We start from the raw sequence: 25252 nt of genomic DNA, 5'->3' as shown, positions 1-25252 counted from the left end.
GTGTGTGTCTCTCTCTCTCTCTCTCTCTCTCTCTCTCTCTCTCTCTCTCTCTCTCTCTCTCTCTCTGTGTGTGTGTGTGTGTGTGTGTGTGTGTTGTTGCGCTCCCCTGCATGGGTGCGTATGGAGACAAAGGGTTGACATTAGGAGGCCCTCACCTATTTATCCACCTTATTCTTTGAGACAGAGTCTCTCACTGAACCTGGAGTTCACACTTTATCTAGACTGAGTGGATGTGAGCTCTCCGGACCCTGGGCCTCTGCTCCTAAGGGCAGGGACTATGCACACACACCACTAGCCCCATCTCGTATGTGAGTGCTGGGAATCCTAACTGAGGTTTTCCTGCTCGAGGAGCAAGCCCTTTAGCCAGGGAGCCACCTCACCAGCCCTAGATTATCTTTTAAATGCCACCTTCCTCTCACAGTGAGTGACAAGATTGTGAGCCCCAGAACAGCAGGAAGGGGGGTTGGCTTCCTGCTTGTTGTTAAGCAATTTCAAGTTTTGTAAAAAGCTTCTTCAAAATTGTTCACCCTGGGCAGCCCAAATCCCAGAGATCTCCTCATCTGCAAACCAGATGTTCTATAAAATAATTGTTATCTATGGAGTAGCTTCCTTTAACAAGGAAAACCATCCCTATGGCTTTCAGACTGGGACCAAGGGGTCAGGACACAAGCCAGGGGAGGAAGAGTAGACCCAGGCAGGGGTAGGGGTGATGCAGGGAGGGCAGTGGCCAGGGCAGAAGAGGAGGGAGGGGCTCTGCAAGGCTAGGACTCATCTCTTATGAGATCCTGGAAGACTGGGCCCTTCATTCTCACGTTCCTACCATTGGGAGAATTCCAGGTATTACTTCTAAAATCCTAAGAAATCCGAACTCCTGCTACTCTCGTTTATGTGCTTTGCTGACAGATGTTGAGTATGGACACTGGTTGGAACTTTATCTCCAGGATTAATTTTTAAATAAAGAACATACACTTAGGGGAATTATGATAGGAGTAGTAGAAAAAAGATATCTCACCTCACTTTCCACCCCTCACCGTTAAAAAAAAAATGGTGGAGTCTGATGACTTAATATTTGTGGAACTCTTACTTCCTTCTGTTCCTTCCTGAACCAGCACAGGTCAAACATGGTTGGCAACAGGTAGTGAGTGGGTTTACGAGTACGGGCAAAATGAAAATGTGGACAGGACAGAATGAAAAGAGATGGACATGCAAAGGTGGTATGCTAGGTAAAAAGAGGCGCATTGATATTAACATTCCTGTCCTCGGGCACACTGGGATCTCTCAACTATGTTCAGTGTATGAGGGAAGACAGTCTCACTGGAGTAGATGGCAGTCCCAGGAGGAAGGCAACTCCGGAAACATTCTAGGACGAAGGATTTGTGTTTCCTAGGGAAAAGGGAGGCTCACTCTAAGCAACATAAATACACATGCCTTGGAGAGAGATGCTAGAGGCACTATTGGCTCTTCATGATTATTTTTGTATCTACATCCTATCTACTCTTTGATGGCATCGAGCAAAGATCACTTCCGCGATGCTGCCCTGTTGCAGCTGCTGCCTTTGACATGAACTCTCCAGTTGCATGGCACCTCTCAAACACACATGGGGTTTAAAATGTCCTTTCCTACACTTAGTATGGGTGCTCAATCGTTGTGGAATACATATGTAAATGTAGATCAGCTTATAGCCTTTGCATCCTGCCAATATCTGCAGCTCAGGGTTGGAGTCATTGGGAACACAGAGCTCTATGTGACACAAAGCTGTTACTATTCAGATGGCCATGCCATCGACTTGGTGTCCAGCACACGTGTCCCTCCTTTTAGACACATGTATGCTTGGTGTAGGTTCCCCTCCTGGCATGCTCTCCAAATACCACTGAAGGAAAAGGTTGTGTACGCCTTCTGTACGTGATCTAATTCACATTAACATGGTAAACCGCCGAGAAAGCCCAATAATACATGGGCCTGAGGCTAGGAGTCAGTTCCTCCCAAGTTTATGGGCTTTTGAGTGCTTTGACACCCATAAGAGAAACCTTGCTATTTTCTTTTCTAAGAAATACAAAATACTTAATTGAATACACGCTTTTTAAAAAGGAGGAAAAACTCATTTAGAAATGACCTACTTCATTCTTATGAAAGGACTTTTAAATGTGTTTCACAATCTGGCCCTGTAACTATTCATTCACTCTTATTCTGAAGCTGTTTTTCTTTCTTTTTAATTTTTAAAATTTACGACAGTGTGTACAGTGTGACCTACAGGTTGTGCATCTCCTGGCCTGCGTTCTGTATCTGAGCTGTTAAGGAAGGGTGTGCACCACAGAAGCCGAGTGCTGAGCGCTACTCCACCAGGCAGGGACAATACACTATCCAGGTTAGTGAGAGAGAGAAACAGAATGCTTTCCCCGAGAACAGTTCAGGAAGGAAGCCTGACCTAATTAGAAGATGCTAAAGCTCTCTCCAAGCACAGAGGCACAGAGACAGGAGCTGCAACTATCCTTGAAACATGGAGCTGACAAAGAAGAAAAGTTCAAACGATTCCTCTGATTTGCTCTCCTATGCTGTGGCATAAACTCTCACAAATGGAGAAACCCCATGGAAAACCTGACATGACAAAAAACAAAACACTAAGGGGCAGGGGTGGGCCTCCCAAAGTCAAGAGCTGAACAGAAACAATCATAACATCAACTAACAGAAAAGATTGAGAGAGATACCTTTGAACCTTAGGGCAAATGCCAATGAGGCTCTAAATGGCTTCTCACCCAAGTCCATCCTCAAGTTGTTTTCTTTATGTGGAGGCCTTAGAATAATGTTAATGACTTCTCAGCTGTAAAGTTACATTTCTGCTGGTATAGCAGATACTGAATATTCTTGATCCTCCCTGTCTGTCTGTCTGTCTGTCTGTCTGTCTCCCCACCTTGTCTTTGAGACAAGACCTCCATATATAGACCTGGATGGCCTCTAACTCACAGAGATCCACCTGCCTCTGCCTCCCAGGCATCGGGATTAAAGGTGTGAACAGTATGTTCAGCCTGAATACTCTCTTTCATACTGCAGAAACATTCCCCTAGACAGGGCTACCCTCCTGGTGTGTCTGACAAGTCACCAGTCTGCTGCAAGTGGAGAGAACGGCAGGCAGAGGCCACTGCTCTCCTAGCAAAGTAGGACATCTAAGATTTTGGGGTGTTGGGGGACAAAGAAGACTTGGAGGGGTATTGAATTCCTGCAAGTGCCTCCAGGATGGAGGTGTGATATGTTTCTAGAGCAAGATGCCTGGGGACAGAATGCCGTCCTAACAGAGAGAACAATTCCATTACCCTGGGTAGGGAAGATAAAAGCTAGCTCTGCAGAGCTCCTTTAGGAGAAATCAGAAATCAACTAGACCTTTTGAGCTTAAAAAATATTTTTCTATTGCATTTGTACATTTTTCTAGTAATGAAACTCTGACCTGGGGAATGGCTTTCAGTTATTGCATCTGACTAGGAGGAAAGAAATAGCCAACTGTGGGTGCTTCTTTTTCTTTTTAGGACCCCATCTTTATGTTATTGTTGCTAGATCTGGCTATTGAAGCTTTTAAGGCTAATGGTGGCTGTAAACGTACCAAACAGTGCAGGAGGGGAGCAGTGGAAATTAATTTAGCCATCCATTTGTCAGGATTCTGTCTGGAAGACTCTTTAGGAACCAATCTAAATCTAGGGGATAGCCTGGACCTTTAAAGTGGGACAGAGAACCATTCAAGTCCATAACCTCTAATCTGTTTGGAGAAAGGAGCAAATGTTAAATTCTACAAGTTGCTTTCTGGGTGAGATAAATATATAGAAGGCAGCTTATTAAGACACAGTAAGCCTGAAAGATCACCTCCATTAAAGGGACGGATGCCACAACGCTGTTTTCGTAGCCATTTTCGTTTAATGACTCTTGGGTGTGCTCGTGAAGATCTGCGTATTTGTTACCACAGATGCATCTGGTGTTGTAGAAAGCATTCGAGCGCTAACACCCACAGACCAAAGTGCACCCGTGAGACCGTCCTAAGTTATTTTCAACTGAGAGGCCAGTGGTAGAGACAGAAGTAGACATGTTCCAATTAAAGCCTTCTCTGATGTGGCCAGAAATATGGTGACATTTATTCTAAGAATTTCTTTCTAGACAGTGCCTCTGCAGTCAGAACTGTGATCACAGTGAGTTGTACAGGTTTGAGGACCTTCACAGCAGAAGGAGGTGCTTGGGAGCAAAGGATTAAGAGCTGTGACTTAGAGCGACCCAGGTGACTTGTGAGATGAAGTGTGGTGATGGAAGAGTCAGGGAATGCTGAAGCGATGAAGCTGTCACACGGGAAAGGTGTTGCTCCACATTCAAGAGAAATGAGGAGTTTATTCACAGAATGAGAGACGGCTTTACTGCCTTCAGATATAAACCCTTACAGATACCAAAATGGAATCTTCTACCACGGAGGTATACAGGCTGTGACATACTTCTGCGAAGAGGAACACACTGCTAATGATATTTGGTTATTTGTTCTCACATCCAAATGACTCTTCACAGGAAATGATGAAACCTGGGAAGAAAAGCAAATGCCTAAAGGATGGAGGATATAGCGCAGTTATACAGGGCTTGCCTTGGGTATCATTCTAGAGGCCCCGGATTCCATTCCCGCATTGCCAGGCAAACAGAACAGAATGAAAACGTACACACCTAGTCCAGTTTTCCTAAGTAGATAAGAGATGGGGAACTGGATTCTTAGGATGAAGCACTGGCAGTATAGCTGTGTGGACATCTGAACAGAGGAGGAACATCTTCCATATGATAATGAAAGATACAGAAGATGCCAGGCATTGGTCTATTATGCTCCAAACTGAGTTCTACGAAGCAAAGGGGACTGACAAAGAGCTCAAGCAGAAACACAGACAAGAACTGGGAAGCAGATCCTCTAGAGAGAGCCGGGTTTGGAGCGAGACATGACACCAATTGATGGATTTTCAGAAGGGTTAACGTTTACTTCAGGCACACATGTGTTTGTAACCAGTGTTTAGGAAGCCCCTCAGTAGTGGCTTATGGCAGAGTTCTTTGTCCCACCGTAATAGCTGAAAGATGAAGAAACCTAGATTAGACAATCCATGCCAGTATCTGTGATGAGGCCTCGTCTCTCACGGAGCACTTTGCTTTCTGTCAACTCATCAGCTGTTGAGCAAATGGCAAATAAAATGTCTCCAGAAAATCAATGTGATCCTAGGAGGTGGCTGCTAGATCTTGGGTGCTAAAGATGTGAACACAGAAGAGGACCAAGCGTGTCTCAAATATATCAAGGAGTCCAGGGACACAGTGACCACATTCATGGTTCAAAGAAACCTCAGACACTTGCCAGATAACATTCCTAAGGGGCAAAGTCACTTTTGCAAGAGATTCTTTCCTTCCTTAGAGTGGACACCTGGAAATGGTAGTCAGGGAAGGCTTGGTCTAGGGAATCCCTGCACACTGGGTTGGTGTGGTATAGGAATGCACTGTTAGATCTTGCTAGACCAGAAGAGACTCCAAGGTTTCCAGTCAAAGATTCAAACTGTTTGAGAGCCACTGGGCACCAGGATGGGAAGGGAGGGAGGCTATACATATATAAAAGAGGTGGTGCATACAAGTGCTCAGCTTAGAAAAGACAACGACTGCATCTGATTCCTGCAATCTCCCAGGCAACAAGAAGCTTGTGCAGGCACCTATCAAAGGAGGGAGGACGGCGGTGCATCCTCAAGTGTGGCCCACGACATTATGAAACTTGGTGCACATACTTCCTTTGTGTGGATTAAGATGAAATTTAGACCAGGGCATTCTGTAATCCAGGCCATGATACTTACCATCTCACCAGTTGTGGCCAAGTGGAAGCTACTGGTGGGCTCTCTAGCAGCCAGGACGCTGTTTTGCTTTGAACAGTGATGGCTTCGTAAAGATTTCCCTCATGCTAAGGTGCACAGCCTCTGATCTGCTGCCAACTCATATGATAAAAGCTTTCCCTGGGTCCTTACGACTCAATTCGAGAATACAGTATTGGGTGTCTCTGGAGTTCCAAAGTAGGGGAACAGTTAGGCTCAGAGGCCTTCCAGGGAACAGCTAGTCTTCTTCTTCATTATACCAAAAAGACAAAAATACATTCAGGACATTTCCAATGGCAATGAAGGTACCATACCTGTGATGATGGTAAGGATGGTGGTGGTGGTGGTGGTGGTGGTAGTGGTGGTGGTGGTTGTTGTGGGAGGAGGGATAGTTGTGGGGGGATCTGGATAAAAAAAAAAAGGAAAATCAAACCCACAATGCTGAACACAACAATGACTAGTAATGACAAACAAAGGCATGGAGACATTGAGATGTTTGTTGGATGGCTTCTCTCTTTACACCACCACATTCCTTCCCCTGGGAAGATGTAGGTCTGAAATTATGCCTAAAGCCTTGGTTGGAAGAGCTAAGAAGATCGGCTTTCTTATTTATGAAGTGAATTAGAAATGAAACAAGAAAATAGAAAGGTGAGAAAAAATCTAAAAAACACTGGACATCCAAAGCCTCACCAGACCTTAAAGGCAAGGCTGAGTCACCCGGTCGGGGTCAAGAAAGCATGGCTGTCCCTGCCTTTCTACTTCACAGACGGGAGGGAAGAGAAGGAGCTGCTGCCTGTAAAGGGCTTGTATCACCAAGGATGAACATGGCAGCCACACAAGCTCCCTGCAGATGCTAAGTTCATTATTTCCCATCCATACATCCCAGCAGGAAGGGAAACCCCTTCTGTATCCACAGTGAGTGCAAAGAAGAGAGAGTACCATGGCCTGAGTACCTGGTTCCAGGCAAGTGAGAGTTTACGGAGATGTTATTTTTTTAAAAGTCAATAAATTTTTATACCTTATAAATATTAATAAATTGCCTGTGCTCGTGTTAAAAGCCTGACCTAAGTATACCACAAGATAAAAATGGAAGGAAACTTTCCATCTTGTGAAAAAGAGAGCTAAATATAAGCGAGGTTGGACCCTCAAAACCAGGAGCCTGACAAGGAACTGCTGTCTGCTACTTGATGCACTGTATCTTCTATCGTCTCAAAATTTATTTGGGAATAAGGAAAGGGCAAAAAAAGAAAAAAAAAAATCTAAGCCCGGATGATCAAACTGAATATGTTAAATTGTCAGCGAGACTTTGAACTAAGCAATCATCCCGCTATAACAGAGCATGAGACGATTTGAAGGCTTTTGATTTTAAATTTTATCTAAAGCACGTCAACTTTTTCTCCCTGACACATCTGGTGTCCTTTTATCTTCAAGTGAGCTCTCGGATTGTCTAATTAATACATCAGAACTTTAATTATATATTGCACCTTTACTGGGTTTGGCACAGCTTCCTGGAAGTTGATGGATGACTCTTTTGGTGCTTGGCTGCGAAGTCTGCATAAAATGACGACTATCATTGATCAATAATCAAAGGTTTTCATTTTCCTCACAAACTGCTCCTCGTACACAATCACACTAGTATGAACGTGGTAAGGAAGAACCAACAGCAACTGGTTCTGCTTTCTGACAGACTTCTCCTTCAAGACGTGGAAACAAGCAAATTAAACTGTTGTTTAATTGCAGCCTCCAAAAAGGATTCTATGTGAAGTCTCATTCAAGGAAGTTAAGATGATGAAATTTAAATTTAAATTACCTTCTTAAAAGAACAGGATAAAAAAATGTCTGAGTAGTGTTGCAGTTGAGCCCTTTGGCGTGTGGTTTCTGGAAGCCACAGGTAAGGAAGTGGTTTTATTTATTTATTTTTTTGTGACTGGGCAACTTATTTGAGCACAGTCACACCGATGACAGGTGCTAACTCAGAGACAGATGAGCTGAGTCCCTGACCCTAGCCAGCACGGAGATTCTGCCTCCTTCCAAGACAAGTAAACTGTGCAGACAGTGCCTCCTGCCCTGACAGGGGGTAATAATGTGGCTTTCCTACTTGCATCCATTATAGTGTTGCCACTGAAAGGCAGTACTATAAGCCTGGCCCTGCTCCACTCTAATGCTATTTCCCAGTGCAATGACACGGAGCTCAGGATGGTATGGCACAGTAAGAATGGGTGTGAATGTGATCGGAAGACGTGATTATGAACCAAAAGGCAGACAAGATGAACGAGGGGATAGACATTAGGCAGAGGGCACAGTCCCCTCGTTATGTACAAATGACACATGTTCAGTGATCTCCATCGACACTAGGCAATTCTTGTCCTTCACACCTGGTTCAGGAAATCTTGAAGGAGTCAGATTCCATTATTGGGTGAAACATCCTTGCTGAGGTCCTTTTCAGTAAGAAGGGCAGCACAAGGCAACTATTTAAGAAGCCAGAGGGCTGGGATGTAGCTTATCAGAGTGCTTACCCGGTATGCCCGAGGCCCTGAAATCAATATGCAGCATTATAGCAAACAGGCAGAAACGCAAAGAGCGGAAGTCAAATGAACTGTGCTTGGCATGCAGATGCTAGAAGAGCAAACTCAACGGGGACTCGGGCTCACGCCAGTCGGAGGCTTCAAGGAGAGAACTTACTTTCGGAGAATTAAATGCTTTCGAAGTGTGTCAACATTTAGTACAGAATACTTTAAAAACTGCTGGAGTGTCATACTGTATTGCTTTGAAGAGCTTATCTGCCCATCCCTGCCCTAATTGTTAGTGTTTTGTTACTGCATTAGCAATACTTCAATTTAGTACGCTAGCCCGCCATTCTGATGGTGCTCTGAGCAGGGACCAAGAGATAGAGAATCCCTAGAAGGCTGGATGGAGCATCCTGGATCAGGAATACACTTGTATACGGGTGTGTTTGTCTAAGTAGGTGAGTTCTTACAATACTTGGTATTCAAACAATGTAATGATACCTAGGACGCTAATCTAAAAAGGCTGATCTTGTTTTAAAGAGACTTGGTTTCTTGAAAAGCTGTGAGAATAAGGGGCACTGCAAAGACCAACCTTGCAGTGGGCTTTGGATTCACAGCATGGTGGCCCTTCATTGTATCATATGTCAAATGGGATGGAAAATAAGCACTTATCTTGGTGGTGTTGTGGACATCAGATGAGATCATGTAAAACTGTCAATGCCAGAAACAGCATGAAGGGAACACTCAACACGCGCTAGTTATAAGCTAATTTTCCAAATTATGCAAATATGTTTGCCCAACAAGGCCTCAAAAATGTTTCTCCTCTTGAGCTGTCGGAATAGTAGGTACTATAAGCTGAACTATTTTTCCAGATAATTTAGTCTCTGGAGTGCGAAGACTGGGAGAACATGGATGAAGTCTGTAAGGAGCTGTACTGATGTGTGTAGACTTGGGTGCTGATGTCAGAGGTGCTCCCATGAGGCTTAAACCTCAGAGTGGAAGGGGTGTATGCAAAGCACACAGAGGACTGAATCTTCCACCCTGGCCAAATAGTGCAACGGAGCAGTTCTGCATGTTGCCAGCTGAGACCCAGTGCCTTGGCCCCTATCTCATCTACAAAGCAAAGAAGGAGAAATGTACACTTCCTTAAGCACCAAGGAGAACTGTAGCTGTGTATGGATCACTAACAAGACTGGAAAGGGCTAGACATTTGTAGATACAGGGCTTTGACAGTAATTCTGTATCACGTTAAGGCAGTAGTCCTCAACCTGTGGGTCATGACCTCTTTGGGGGGAGTCACATATCAGATGTCCTGTCTATCACTACCATTTATAATATGAAGCAGCAATAAAATAGCTTTATGGTTGGGGGTCACCACAACATGAGGAACTGTAGTATAGGGTCACAGCATTAGGGAGGCTGAGAATGACTGTGGTAACAGAAGAAAACCCCTCAAGTATAGGCTAAGGATTATAATTTCATATCGATATAGGTAGGGTATAAAGGATGCTTCTCTGTTCAAACATACCTCTTTCCTTTCTTCCTTCATAAGGATCCCCAGGTTCTGAGACAGCGCAGTGTAAATATTATTCCTTATGGATAATGTATGTATCTATGTCTATATTTGCACACATGTAACTTAACTTGGGTTGTTTACAAAGCTAATATGAGGGCAGACGTGTAGTCTCCATATTCAAATATTTATAACATTAGGGCTTTGCTTTTCCCTCTGGTTACTCATTTTGTGTTGGACCAGTGCATGAATTTTTCTTGGTATAGAATGAAGAGAGTTCAATTGGACAGAAGAGACTCGATTTGACAGCATAAGACTATAAAGAGAGTGTACTTTTCAACTAAATAGAGCATATTCGCAGTGTATAAAATCAGCAGCAAGATACAAATGGGAAATGCCTAGCACCATAGGTGTTCCATACATATCTGTGGATTCCAAAATGAAATTAATGATAATATACTTTAATAACCCTGTAGAAAGATGTTAAGAAAACATTACATTTTTAAAAAGTTGGCATTTGGGTCTAAAACAGAAGGTGTAGGTAGTCTCCACAACTACCAAGAACCTTATATTTATTCAGTGTTTACTGGCTTGCAAAGTCCTCTGTATTTCATAGCTTCATGTTGAAAAGAAGATAGCTCTGCTCATCAAAGCAGGAGAAAGGCTAGCCCAGGCATCGTAAGAAAAAAAAAACCACTGGGAATAAACTTTCTGAGCTGAACGGCACTAATTGGTAAGGTTGAATTTTTCAGACACTACTTCTAACATAATCTCCATGGCTGGTGCCTGAGGACAGCCTTCCTACTCAGCACGACCAGAGACTATGATCTTGTGGGAAACCCCCATGATCAGAGGGAGAGAAGAACAGTCACTGTCAACCCAGGTGGAGACCACTGGGGTCCACCTCAGGCTGGGCTTCTTTAAGTTCCTGAAGAATACCAACTGATTTTTTGGTTTTCAACTTGACCAAAGGCTTTGGGGTGAAACCCAGGCAGCAGCTACATGCAGAGGAGTGACTGGGCAAGGGCTTTATCTCCTCACGTACCGTATACATACAGCATATAGTCCGAATGAGCTTTCCCCACTGTGTTGGAAGCCTCACAGCGGTAAGTACCATTGTCTGTTTTGTTTAGGTTATTGATGAACAGATTCGGCCCAGACAGAACGGCATGTTGAGGCATTTCGTCATCGACTCTCACCCAAGTTACCATCACAGGCCTGTGGGAAGGCAAGAAAGACAGGTCAGAGGGCCATCCATTTCCCACTGAGGAATCTGTACACAGTTTCTTACCCATGCAGCAAACGAATCCCATGCTGGGGGATGCAAATAGCTGGCCTCATGAGAGAGATTTAAATTCCTAAAACTAGGAGGATGTAACTGCCAAACATGTCTATGATATAACTCTTAAACAAAACCAGGTACTGACAAACGTTCAAGACTTTATATAAGCAGGAGTCTTGGGACTTCTGAGTCATCTTCAGTAAGTCAGCAAATGAGCCAACATGCCCAAGTCCCATGCCCAGCCGTGAGGTTTCGCACCGATTCAGGCAGGACAGCGCTCACCCTTTGTTAATCATCTCGACAATTAGAGAGGAGAACAGAGCAAGGTCTTGGCTAGTGATGCCTCAACCAAGGTTCCTACCAAATGTTTGCTTGCTCAGGAGGCACGTGTGAGGGTTAAATGGACTCTGACACCCGAACAGCTCTCCTCGTGTCCCTCACTTTCTCTGGTGGGTACTGGCACATGCTAGCTCTACCATTAGGCTATATCCTTGATCTTCTTCTATTACTATTTGCTCTCAAGGCTGCCTTAGCTGGGCTGTAACTTGGTGTGGAGACCAAGCTGCCCTTGAAACTGCAGTGAGTCTCCTGATTGCTTCCAGAGCAGCTGGGATTACAGGTCTGGCTTAAACAGAGTGTTGTTTTGATCTGTGTTTGGAAAAATCCAATCACTTCCTCTCCCCCTAGCCTGACTCTCTCCACCTGAGATGCCACGTGAATGCCTCTGTCTCCCTTCTCTACTGCTCCTGGCCAGTAACTAGCCCTCTCTGCCCAGACAGGCCTGGGCCTTCCCTGTAAGTGCATTTGGCTCTTGGATTAATGATGGACGAACACATCTAAAATTAGACTCTTTAGGTCCAACAAGAGAACTTACTTATCAAAAACAAGTTTTAGTGATTTAAAACAATATACATATCTTACGGTAGCCATTAGGAAAAAGCAAATTGACAAGATGCTCTAGAGAGAAGAGTGCACACACACCAAACACCTTTCACTCACTGAACTCGAGACCTGTGTTCTTCAAGGTGCCTCTTTCCTCCTCCTACAAAACCAAGGGTGCATCTAGAGTGTCTGAAAAGCATCCTTTGTGTGGTGTGTGCAATTCTCCAGACAGAAGCCAGGGCCTAGTGAATGTAAGCAAGCACTTACCCCAAGTTATATCCTTAGTCCTGATTTTTATGTGACAGGCAGGATGCTACTGGCCTGAACACATAAGCAGGCTTCTCTGGGTCCCTACTACTACCTCTAGGAGCAGTGACACAGGCAGAGATCCAGGCGTGAATGACAAACTCACACAAGTGAGGCCTGTTGAGCAGCACTGCACTGCTCAAATGAGATGTGAAGTTACAATTCTCTTTCATTGCATATGGGTTTGTCATCAGAATGTGGTGAATCGCTCAAGTCAGTACTGCACATGTCCTCCTTGTAGGCAGTGGAAAATGGGGCTGCCTGGCAATCAGGCCTCACGTCCTGCTGCTTGACAGCTGAAACAATCAGTGGGGGTAAGCACTGAGAATATTCACGACATTTAATGGCAAGTTAAATTACCATTTTTATTGTATACAATTTCTTGAGAAAATAAATAGGTAATATGCAACGAGGGGTAGCTGCAGAGTAATGCCTGCTTGCTCGCACAGCCACATGCCCTTTCCAATTTGAGAGGAACGAACAAATACCCTCTCTGGCAAAAATGTCCTGAAGGAAACATGTAATTTACTGTCCCTGTGGCACAGGCAAACGAACATAGTACCTTCTTCAGGAGAAAAAATTACAGACACAAAATATAGGTTGGCAAGCCAAACAGCATAAATGTGACTTATGTTGTTGAACACAGTTGCTGTAAACAGTCAGAGGCCCTGAGAAGGGTTCCCCTCCATCCATGGGATTTTTGGGAACAAGGGAAGCTTCTAATTAGGGCATAAATCAATTTATAAAAATAGTGATCTGAATCTTTTTGAAGGGCTTAAAAGAGAAAAAGACAGCTCTGTCAAAGCTGGGATCAAATAAGCCACCAGCACCAGAGAAGAAGGAAACCAGAACCAGGTCCACCTTCCTCCAAAGGTTATCTTTACAGCTCTCCCTCCTCCGGCAGAGGGATGGCTCTAGCTCATGGATAAAGGAGAGTGGGAGCAGGCAAAGGGATTGGCCATAGCCAGGCTGCCCTCTAACACAGTGCACTTCGGGCTCTGTAGCCATCACCGTCTGGGTTCTGAGGATTGGGAGGGAAGCTCTGTTGAGATGCTCTAAGGTCTTTATATGAAAATCACGAAGATGCTGCTTACCTGAACTGTGGGGGGTGGGGTGGGGAGAAATCATACCACAGGGACAGCAGAGGGAGCTCAGTGCTGTTTTTCCAGTTAGGTACCACTAAAAGTTTGAGTGACCTTAATCTCAACTTGACCTGTCTTCCACTTCATGAGTCTGTGAATTGGGATTCCACCCCCACTAAAAACAGTTAAAGACAATTTGTTTTACTAGAAACATGAAAGGCTCTCCTCGTGTTTAAGAAGACTGTGAGGAATTTGCAGTAGCACAGCCTCAGGGGTTCTTGGCCACATTAGTGGTGGTCCACCCTGTTCTTCTGACGCATGCTGGATTATTGTGTGGGGTGAGCAGAGCATCTCCACCACACTCCTCAGCAGCACAAGACTGACAGGCTCAGGGGGCTGGGGATTTAGCTCAGTGGTAGAGTGCTTACCTAGGAAGTGCAAGGCCTTGGGTTCGTCCCCAGCTCCGAAAAAAAGAACCAAAAAAAAAAAAAAAAAAAAAAGACTGACAGGCTCCTGTCCTAAGCAGAACAGCCACCTTCTCCCCAAGGAGCATCCCCACATCTCTCAGTGAGTTCCCTGCTTTACTTGGAAGCAAATTCTGTTGTCTACATCTGGCCCTAAACTCTGCACTTCAGAGTCTGGAAAACTTGACCTTCCAGCTGTAGCAAGAACACTGCTGTTAGCAGACATCCTGTTGCATTGAGGCTATATTAACATTTTAGACATTTTTTTTGTGTGTATGCATACATATGTGGGTATCTGTGGGGGCCAGAAGCAGGCTGGAGGGATAAGCCTGTTGTTTGGGTGTTGGGGAGCAAACTTAAATTTTCCACACGAGCAGTAAGGACTCTTAACTGCTGACCCATCTTTGCAGGCCTAGCATGATGAAATTTTATGTAAGAGAAAATAGCTCTGACCAGCCTGTTAATGAAAAAAAAAACATAATTCACTAGAATTTTAGATTAGAATTTAAGACATTCCCTCCTAATCTCAGTCATTAAGAATCATAGATATTTATTCCCCTGCCATTGGATATTCTTCATTTTCTGAAAAGCCACCCATCCTTTTGACAGCAGGAGACAGGTGACAGGCGAATGAGTTGGGAATGCACGTCTTCATGTTGTGACATTTACTGTTCACGACCCTCTGCCAACCTTGGCCTTCAGCACTTACTGGGGCTTCCCGGTGGCTTCACACGTTAACTCGAATGCATCCCCTTCCCGGGTTAGGCCTTGCAGAGGATAAGTCATCTGGATCTGCACTTGCGGTTTATCTGTGTGATGACACAAAGCACGGTGTTAGTAAACGACAGCATCAGGAAGATCAGACCCGCATCCTGTCACGAACCCCATACCGCCAGCTCTGTCCTCATCCACGTGCCTTCAGCGCCATCCTTCTAATTAGTTAGTAATCCTGGCATTTGTTCACATTAAATTGACTAATAACTCTAAGGAGTGAACCTTGACTAGATAAGAGATTCATAAGCCAACTGTGGCACATCAAACAATTCCTGTGAAATACATTTTGTTACATTGAAGTTTATCTCTAAGCTCAGTCAAGCTAAGGGAAATTCATTTGCCTTCATGCTGAGGTGAAGCTGTCGATTTTTGTGGTGCTCAAAATTGATACGTTTTATCATATATCACATATTACCATGTGACAATGTGTTTTGACACTGCATATTAATAAGTTGTCTCTTCAATGCTCTTTCTATCAAACTGTTTCCTGAATTCCACTCAAACAGTTTTATGAAGGAAAGATCCAGGAGAGATGGGTGGTCCCAAATAAAGCCACCCTGGCGTAAACACCGAGCAAAGGGAACTGACATCCATCCAGAGCCCATTATCTGAGGAACCATGCAACTGCAGGGGGACAAGCAAGAGTTTTCATGGTGACAACTTGGGTACCCATAGAACAATGTAGCTAGTTGAAGGTCTCAGAGATAACACAATACCGGACAGCACCATGGGATAGAGTGGGGGAGTGCATTTCCCAATGGCGGTCCACAATTAAAGCTAAGCATATCTTTTACATGCAATTGTGCATTCTAGAAAGCAACACGAGTTATTTTTATTTCCCTCGGTGGTTTAAAGCTGTGACTGCTGGTGAAGGGATGCGTGGGGATCAGAAATGAATGGTGGAAGGGCTCAGGGAACAGGGAGGGAAGACGACGTACTTAGAATCAACATGGATAGATACACAAAGACATTTATAAACAGAACCTGAGTGGAATCCTGTATTTTCCTATGCTTCTCGTTTAATTCTGTGGCTCTGTAAATGTGTATTTTTGGAAAGGGACCCAGGAGTACCAAGTGTGAGAGGGCAGGACATCGGATGGCTGAGAGGTCAAAACAATTACCACAGTTTTGCTTTCCCACACAGTCACACCACCTAAACAGCAGCCCCTTGGCCTTTTACAAGTAGTGGTGAGCTCATCAGTCTTCCTCCTATGGAACAGGAGAGAGGAGAGAGAAATTCGGCCGGCCGGGCTCTGCCGCTGCACAGGAAGTCATCAGTGGGACAGCTCACTTAGGACAGCTGTCGCCAGATGAAATTTTAGTCTTGATCCCACCACATGCCTTCTGCTGTGTCACCCAAGATATTATGGTCCTTTTAAGAGTTTGAACACCCACCAGTGTGCACTGCCCACTGGAACTTGTGCTGCTTTCTGAGGAACAGTATCACTTGTCAGAGGACATAAAGAAAAACAAAAGCTCCAGATGGCCACCGCATGTGACACAGTCCTTCTCTTGGACTTACTGGCAAAGCAAAATGGTGAGGATCCTGATAAATGTTATCAGAGAAAGGAGGAAACTTTTGCATAGAATAAACGGTGACCTTGAGCTAGCACTGGCTCCTGGGCTGAAGCAAGGGCTCCCGGACACCCATATTTAGATCGTATCTCAGACTAGACAGAACCCTGAAGTGTACTGCATGACTGTTATTTTTAGTGATACAAGTTCTTCTGCCTGGCACATAGCTATTTGATGAAATCCATGTTTTAAAAGGAGAAGAAGAAACAAATGTGAGGTTATGACACACAGATAACAAAAGACCTGTCTAATAAGTCACACTCAGAAACCAAAGAGAGTCCAAGAACTCTGGCTGAGGGGACTTCTGACATACATGGAGAGCCCCAAATCTAGGCAGCAACTTACTATTTGTTTATAGGTTAATTTTCATGTACTGAGGACTGCAGCCTGTTTGTGGAGGAGAAGAGACCAGCAGCTGAATTGCACTTGCTACCTGTGCTTGCCAAAGCACGCCTCTGTGTGCTCGCTGCTCCTTCTCTCTGGTCTGAAGTTGCTGGTCTCTGCTTGGTGGTCTGCAGGCCAAATTTCTATGGTTTCTCTCCTGTGTGTGATTTCCAAGCAAATCGGAAGAGTGGATTTGGAGAGGATACACTCAGGTCTTCCGATGCTCAACTTCCATCAGTAATAAGGGAACAGGAAAAGTTCTAATCCACCCTGCCTCTTTGGCACCAGTGAGTTTTTTTTTCATTAAATATTAAAAAAAACCCATGAATACCAGTTGTCAATCACATGCCAATCAGGAATAAGTGAAGGGATTGCCATACCTAAAGTCTGTATTTTAAGATACAAAAGCTACACCTTCAGTTTTGGTAACTGATTCTTTTTCTCTAATTATGGTCCAGGTCCCATGTTATGTGTGGACACGGCTGCCACAGTTACCTTAATGATTGGCAGAGAACGTGTACATCCATATTGCTTGTCTTATACAGAAAAAGTCCCTCACCCTCGGCACATTCAGTAGTATGTGGCCATAGACAGTTGAGCTATCTTCATATCCTATAAACCAAACAGAAGGCCTGAGCACTAAGATCTGTCCCTGAGGGGACAGGAAACTTAAAGGCAAAGCTCTTCCCCTTCCTGTGCCCTAACTGAGAAACTTAAGGATCTTTAACAGGTGGGACAGAAACTTAGGGATTCTAGTGACGCCTCAGGGGCATGAAGTGCTCCCAGAAAAGGCCCTGGTTACAACAGGAGGATGTCAAAATGTCAAACCATCCAGATGGTCGACTGAAGAGCCAGAGCTCGTCATTTATATTTTAATTATATTCATAAATCAAACGTTATAACTTACCAAATCTTCTCTGAAACAGAACCTGACTCCACGGTTTGTCTTTAAGTAATGAGGAAAAGCCTAGCACATTTTCTGGGGGATCATTTTATGCCTCAGTTGGTGTCATCAGGCATAAGGCTAAAAGCCAGATGACACTTTCTGTCCAAGAGTGAAAACTGTCCAGCGACGTATCGCTCAGAATGGCTTAATGCCATTATCAAATGGAGCTGCTATATGAAAATAAGGAGAGTAGTTAGGCCTGTGCACTGAAGGCGCATTACCCTTGTAGCGCTGGCATCAGCAGCAGCCAATCAGTTAGGTGGAAAGATCTGAGGTTTCCATAATACACTGTAATTTCTTTTAAACCCGCTCTAATACACTTAGCAAGATTGCCACAGCTGACAAAATTTGTTCATTAGTCAAAGTTGCACAGAGGGTTAAATACCAGGAGGTCGTAGGGCACACTATAGTAGCAACCAATTAAAAAAATAATTTTCGGAAGACATTCTGTGATTTGATGAGGCATTCTTTAAATGTACTTTTTCTCTGTCTATAAAGGGGGAAATAGAAAAGGAAACTCTTAAAGAGGCCTGAATGGCTTGCTGGCAGATTACAATTGATTTCATGTCAGTCTGACCTTGCACTACGTTCTGTGATCTCCTTAGAAGATGAAACTCGAGATTCTGTAACCTGTATGTCAATTTCCTATGCAAATGAAGACGCACAGGCTCCTCTCAGAAGCCCGACCTTAGCATATCAGGTCTGTGAGCCTCACCCACTTTGACTAGGATGCCATCTTTCCCATGTGGCAGAGAGCAGAAGAACTGAGGCGGGGGCGGGGGGTGTCCTGATACCTCGGCAGGAGATCTATTATCCCAGGGGCACCTGCATCTTTCCCTCTTTTTCCTAGAAGTTCTAAATCAGGGCATGCTGACATCAAATGTTCTTTGACATGGCTACTACAACAGGCCCAAGAACTCTACATGAAAATCTCTACCTCTAACTACAAGGCTTGAGTGCAAATCTCCAAGTTCCATGCCTGATCTTCATCGAATGTTCAGAAGCACACCGGGTGTGGGGTGTGATGCGGGTGGATCAAAGGCTCACATTTCCAGCCCCCATCCCCCAGGGCAGTACCAGTATAGCTGCCTCCAGTCTGGCTAGGAGAGGGTCTGGGTCAGCCCCAGTGCACTGGAGCTTGGAGGAAGTGGTGACTGAGGAGTCTGTCAATCACGGAGGATTACTGCGGTTTGGAGTAGAACAACAATGCAAAGATTAACCTGAGATTTGGTTCGTATTAGAAGTTGTTTGAGCGCAAAGCAAAAATCAGGCCCTACAATTCGGTTGTCTAAACTGCCGGGGGAAGACAGCTTTGTAATGAGGAGAGGGCAATGTAGGGCACCCAAGGAGACTACATACACACACGTGGCTGGGAACAGGTTCGCAGAGCTCCCAGAGAAGGGAGCAAGGGCAGATTGCAAAGTGCTTGTTTTTCTCCTGTCCTGAGACATTAGTGACTAATTTTCCCATCTGGTTGTTTACTCGCAAGGTAGAAAGTATGTGTCTGGTATGGTTTGCAGCACTTAAAATTATACTCCATACCTGTAACCCCAACAGCTGGGAGGCTGAGGCAGGAGGATTTCCACGAATTAGAGGCCAGCCTGGGTGTCAGAGTGAGTTCTGGGAAAGCCTGGGTAACTGAATGAGACATCTGCCTCAAAACAAACAAACGAACAAACAAAGGAAAGAAAAGAAAGGACAGATAGAAAGAACCAATTATACTTCTTGAAGAGGGATAGGCTGTCATAAGAGATTAAGATGGGCATGAAACAACCCTGCTTAGACATTCCCCGTGAAGGACACACCAGGTATTTAGTGGATGTTAAAATTCCTGCTCAGTACAACAGGATCAAGTTGTATTCCATGCCCTGGAGAAACATAGTTCTGTTGACAGTAGGGTCCATATTCACAGAATGCTTCTCCATAGCTTTGAAGAAATCTTCAGGATCATAATAAAGCATTACTGAACAATGATGCTCCAGGAAGCATTAGGTCATGGCTTCTGGGCTAGGTCTACCACAGAGGAAACTAATTGCAACAAATACACAAGTCTATCTTAGTCCTCAAAATATGGTAAACCTGTGGCTTTGTCTGTCTGTTTTGAAGGTCAAGTCAGCTCCCCAAATTTGAGGATCAGCCCAGGTAATTTGACTGTTGAACCTACATTTTATGACACTATGACCTGGCATTTCTGGCATCTCCAGGGATACCATCAAGAATTTTTGCTTGACTCTTCCTTTTAAATTTTAGAGGTCAGTGTCCCCATCATTTAACTTTCCACAGAATCAGAATCATACGGTGAGCTAAAAACCATTAGGCAGAGTGTACATTAGGAGTCTAGCTTCACTATGTGAGAACTGGATCTGTACACCAAATCAGAGCCATCTTTTATCAACTCAGTGACGGCAGCACTGGGCTGTCTGTGGGGCAAAGCTACAGAAGGCAAAGGCCCTTTCCTCACGGATCATTCTCAATTTGCCCAACCCTACCTGCTACGGTCCTGTGCGCTATATTACCCACAGTCTACAGGAAATTTCCAGGACTCCAAGCTGTCCCTGGTCTGGACTTGTAACGAAGAATGCTAGGTTACAAACTGGGCTTCAGTTGGGGGCCTCTCTGCCTTGATTGTTTCTCATGAGGAATAATAATCAGTGAAATCATCTCTCTGAAACCCAGCTCACTGATACATACACTGGAGCCTGCTGGACACAGTACCTAGAGACTAGACAGCAACAGGCCCAATCTGACAACACAGCTGTTTTCACTTTAAGAATACAACCTGGGAACAGAATTAACCTGGGAGAGTGGGGAGGAGCCTAGCAGCTGCTCTGTGAAGCTTTATCCTCCAGTCCAAACAGGAGAGATTTCCCAATTTCCAGGTTTTTCACCCTCCATCACCACAGGGCACTATCAATATCACAGAAACATTCATTTTGTCACAGATAAAGAACAAATTTTGATCATCTCTCCAATGCCCAATTTTCTTCTAGTTGAGGGAATGGGAGGTAGGGGGTGGCAGGGAGGGGGGAGAACCACCTACCCTTGTCTAGACCTTGGATGGATGGGGATATGGATTTATAAAATACCTGGCTACTTCCAGTCAATAAAACTCATTTTGAGAACCATGCCCACGCAGGCGATTAGCTGTCAGGTGGTAATCTGGGCAGGGGAGATGCTCCAATACCAGTTTCTGGAAGCTTTGTTTCATTTTTCCCTTCTTGACTCAGCTCTTCATTTGTTTCCCTCTTTTTATAAATGGGTAAAGCCTGAAGAAAATAAGGATGTCTTGCAAAACATTTTGAAGAGCAGGCCTGTGGTAGGGAAGATGGAGGGCACACAGTACTTCCAGCTCACGCTCCCTGCGTCCGTCCAGAGCAATGCTTTCCTTCCTTCAGCAAGGCATCAGAATTCCATCCTGGGGGTCACAGCTTCCCTTTGAGTCCCCAGGTTATGTCGCTACGTGTTGCCACCTTGATGCTATTTAGACAGTTCTCTTTTAGCACGCAGACAGTGAACTGGTCTCGTTTAGACAGGCTGTTACCTGACAGGAGCGCATTCCCTCAGATCTGAAGCTGTACTGACCACGCTACAACTGCATCACACTCTGCTCTAATCAACCATGGTGTAAATCTGGGCAAAACACCTTTAAGGCGTTTGCAAGATGGGGAAGAAAAAAAAAGGCACAGAAGGACTTTGGGGGTCACACAGCTCAGCATATTCAAAAGGCACAAGCGTTCTCTGCGTAGCTTCTAAGAGAGCAGAGCTCTGAAGTCTACCTTGCTAACATAATTATTTTCTGTTTTAAACATTTAGCTGCATGCTGCTGTACCCTTGCTGGGCCTCAGAATGAAAGCGAACAAACTAAGAGCCCTACTGTATGTTCTTCATTCCCAGCAATGTTCCTATGAGAAAACCTTATTAATGAGCTTGCAAACGAGCACCCAACAGGGGAATGTCACAAACAAGAGCGGCTAATGCCCCAGAAAATCAAATAACTGAACACTTGGCTGATTGTGGTGCCTTTCATATTTATAATAAAAAAGAGGAGGGGGGACTTTAATTCACTGATTCTGGAGGGGTCAACACCTTGCTGAACAAAACAACTCATTTATTTATGTTCAGAAATCTCCAGATGATAAATTACATTGATGTTAATCACTTCAATGCATACTACACAATTAATATCTGTACTCACCAAAATTTAAGGGTTATTAAAAGTATGACAGCATACACATCTGGCTGATTTTTCACATAATTGGGCACAACAATTTCTCTTTGTACCACAAATAGAGGTGCTAACAAACAAACACTACAAATACTGGTTCAATTAATTAGGACTTGAATCCACAAGACAAAAAAAAGCATTGCCCAGTTACAGCTCAAACCTTGTCTACTATGCAACATGGAGACTCCCTCTTATGGGGAGGAGTACACTCCTCCCTTTCTCTTTACCACTCCTCCTCTGTCTCCCTCCAAGCGGATAGTTGACAGCACAGTGAAGAAAATTTCATTTCCCTCTGAACATCATTTGTAAAACAACCTAACTTGTATGGAATTCTACCACCAAGCATAGCCCTGCTCATGTCCTGGTTGACATTTGTTTATCTTAGATGCAAGCAGAGAGCTCATCCCATAAACTCTTCATTGTCTAAACTGGCCAGGATGAAGACAACTGAGGCTACTAAATGGTACGCAGACCAAAGTGCCTTCCAGGCCTTCTGACTCAGGATAGGATGTGAGGGCTGTGAAGAAGCTCACTATTTCCTGGAAACTATATGTTGATCCCTGATGATATTTTGAAGAAATCTTCTTAGTGTACAAAGGAGAAGACATTAAAAAGAACAATGGTATATTTAAATTTTTTAGATTAAAACACATAATGAATAAAACCCATACCTGTGTAGCTTTCAACATAGAGATCATGGTTAGGTTAAAACAATAGAGTGGACTAAGGAAAATAGGGCGTATCAACGATTGAGGAAATCAGCAAAACTCTATTGTGTAGATGAACTCCTTATACTGCAAGCAGAATGTGGTGACTGATTTAGTTCACATCCCCCAGTATACTGATATCAAATGAGGTTGTAGGGGTTAGAGACCCCATAAAGGTGGTAACTTCAGGGATGAGAGTCAACTTAAAAGGGGGAGTGGAGAGGCATAATGTTATCCCTCATGGGCATCTCTAGTAATTCAGTGTGCACACAGACCAAGAATCTGATCTCTTCCTTTAGACAGTGACGCTCGTCTGCAGAGAAAGAACTGCTGTGAGGGCCTGGGACTGGGAGCTCCCACCATGGCTAACGTGGGGCCGACTGCACCTGAGCTTCGGCCTTGGGGACAGGAGGCTTCTGAGAGGGAAGAGGTACCGCTCTTCAAGAAGACTCAGGTTGGCTGGAAATGGAGACTTTCTGGCTGACTTCACAAGGGTCAGCACAGCTCTGGGAATGGAACGATATTCACAGACAGAAGGGCCAGGTGACTTTCTTAAGTTCCAGAGCCTTAATTAAGATTACAAATCAGATCCCCCAATTCCCTTTCTGAATTCTATATAAAGTGCTGAAATCTATAACCTACCTTCATACAAGATGGTTTTCACCCATCTGTCTGTCTGTCTATCTCTATCTATCTATCTATCTATCTATCTATCTATCTATCTATCTATCTATCCATCCATCCATCAAAAGCATCAAAAATGAAACGCTTATATAATTAAAGTTGAGGGAAGAACAGAGTCAGCTACAAGAGGCTGTTGTGGTGTAACGACCAGTAGCTGCAGACTCATTTGTTGAAGGTGTTGCAGTGACTCGCCTGAAGGGAGGAGCCCACAGTATTTTGTTAGATTGGAGCCAAATGGATTCAGATACAAAGCTGTATTCATTTTCTTGGAAGGACAAATCCCTCTTGAGTCTACAGAAGATGAAAACAAGCTAGGAACCATTACCACGTCTTCCAGGGGTAGGAGGTATACTGCTTGAAGGATCCTACATTTGGCAGTGAATGTAATTTTGTAGGTGGGAGGGGCTATACGCCATTTAAAAGATACTCCGGGAAACTACTTAAAGGGTTTAGGGGTGGAAACAGGGTGGATATCCACTCAGGACTCACAAAGGAGCTAATGTATTATTAAAGCTAATGGGCCCCTACAAGGAACATTAATGGATATTAAGTTTGCTTAAATGAATTACATATTAACAAAGTCACAAGAAATCTAGTATCTGCCAATTTAGATAATATCTGATCGTTTCTGTTTTCCCATTATAGGGACATTACACCACAATAGTTTTAGTGATATGAAAATTATAAGCATGATGCTCATAATGAAGCTATATAATGAAGTAGAGGAAATGAATTAACAAGAAAAACCTGCGCTCTCTAATGTAAATTGAGCCATGCTCGCAGGGCAAGAAGAGGTTGGGACAAGATGGTCTCTTATAAGCAAGTTTATAACTTTCCCTCCATCTTGTTCTACTTGGACAATTTAAATACACAATAAAAAAGGGGATCAGCTGAAAATGGCTTCCAAAGGCAAATTCAAGCCCTGAGAACCCACGAATATGGCCTAATTTGGAAAAAGAATCTTTGCGTGTGCAATCGTAAAGATCTCAAGATGAAAAAACTCTAGATCATCTGGGGATAACAGTGTGTCTCTATATGACACACGAGGAGGCCTCCTGAGTGATGGGAGTGGGCTATGAAACATCACCTAAGACCATTAGAAAATAGATATTTATATTACAACTCATAACAGAGCAAAAATTACAGTTATAAAGTAGCAAAAAATAATTTTATGGCTTGTGGGTCACCACAACGTGAGGAACATGAAGGATCACTGCAGTAGGAAGGTGAAAAGCACTGCCTTAGTCCCTTGGGGGAACTCCCACAGCAGCTGCCCTATAAGAAGCAAAAAGGACCCTCTCTAAGGTCTTCAGAAGAAAGGTGGGTCAAATAAGTCCTTAGCTTTGCTCCTTTGGTATTTAGAAATGTGGATGGATTTCTGTGGGTTGGGGACAGGCATGTAGGGCCAAACGTTATGGCAGCCCTAAAGAACCAACGTAAGAATTTCCACAGTTGGCAATGCCTTTCCCCATCAGATCTCTAATCAATGCTCACCCACCCAAACCCTCACAACAGTGTCCACTACACATATTCCACTGTATCTTGGAACTTCCGAAGGCCAGACTACAGAAGAAATCTACTGATGAAAAGTGAGAGAAGATGGCCACTTGGTCACAAACTTGGATAGAGCATGACTTCAGACAGGAAGAAGATTGCTCCATCCTCTGTATCGGAAGCAGGATACCAGAGAAGACAAGGAAACCCTCTTCTTTAGTTTACAGGATGGTTAGGGACAGTTTCACTACCGTGCAGGATAATGGATGAAGTTTAACTTTCAACTCTGTTCTAACTAAAGCTAAACACGCACTTTAGAAGAAAATGTTGGCATGAAATGCGGATAAAATGTAAACAACCTGTTTATGATAGACTAGAGACGGAAGGGGAAATCACCCAAGACTTAGTTGGCCTGGGAATCTGACAGGCGACACTAAAGAAGCTGATTTTAAGTCCCATTAAAGCAGACTGGCACTATTTTAGCTTTATGTTTGAGTTAGATGCGGTATCTTTACATTCAAATTGGCACTTGGTGACACAGTAGCATTTCAGCAGAATGATCTTTCGATTACTTTTCT

At 44.0% G+C, this 25252-nt stretch overlaps 1 protein-coding gene across 6 annotated transcripts in view; it reads right to left on the bottom strand.

Moving 5' to 3' along the window:
- Cadm1 (cell adhesion molecule 1) overlaps positions 1-25252 on the bottom strand; it is a 330891-nt gene that overhangs the window by 27676 nt on the left and 277963 nt on the right. For 3 of the 6 annotated variants that reach the window (XM_006242944.5, NM_001012201.2, XM_039081722.2), the window contains exons 6-8: positions 14595-14694; positions 10915-11087; positions 6164-6253 (exon numbers count right to left, since the gene is read on the bottom strand). In XM_006242944.5, coding sequence (XP_006243006.1) covers positions 6164-6253; positions 10915-11087; positions 14595-14694 — 363 coding nt within the window. The remainder of the gene's footprint in view (positions 1-6163; positions 6254-10914; positions 11088-14594; positions 14695-25252) is intronic. The other 3 variants (XM_006242946.5, XM_006242948.5, XM_006242947.5) reach the window with 1 other exon arrangement.

Source organism: Rattus norvegicus, chromosome 8 (assembly GCF_036323735.1).
Source record: "Rattus norvegicus strain BN/NHsdMcwi chromosome 8, GRCr8, whole genome shotgun sequence".
Lineage (NCBI taxonomy): Eukaryota > Metazoa > Chordata > Mammalia > Rodentia > Muridae > Rattus > Rattus norvegicus.
This window is presented reverse-complemented; position numbering and strand designations above follow the sequence as displayed.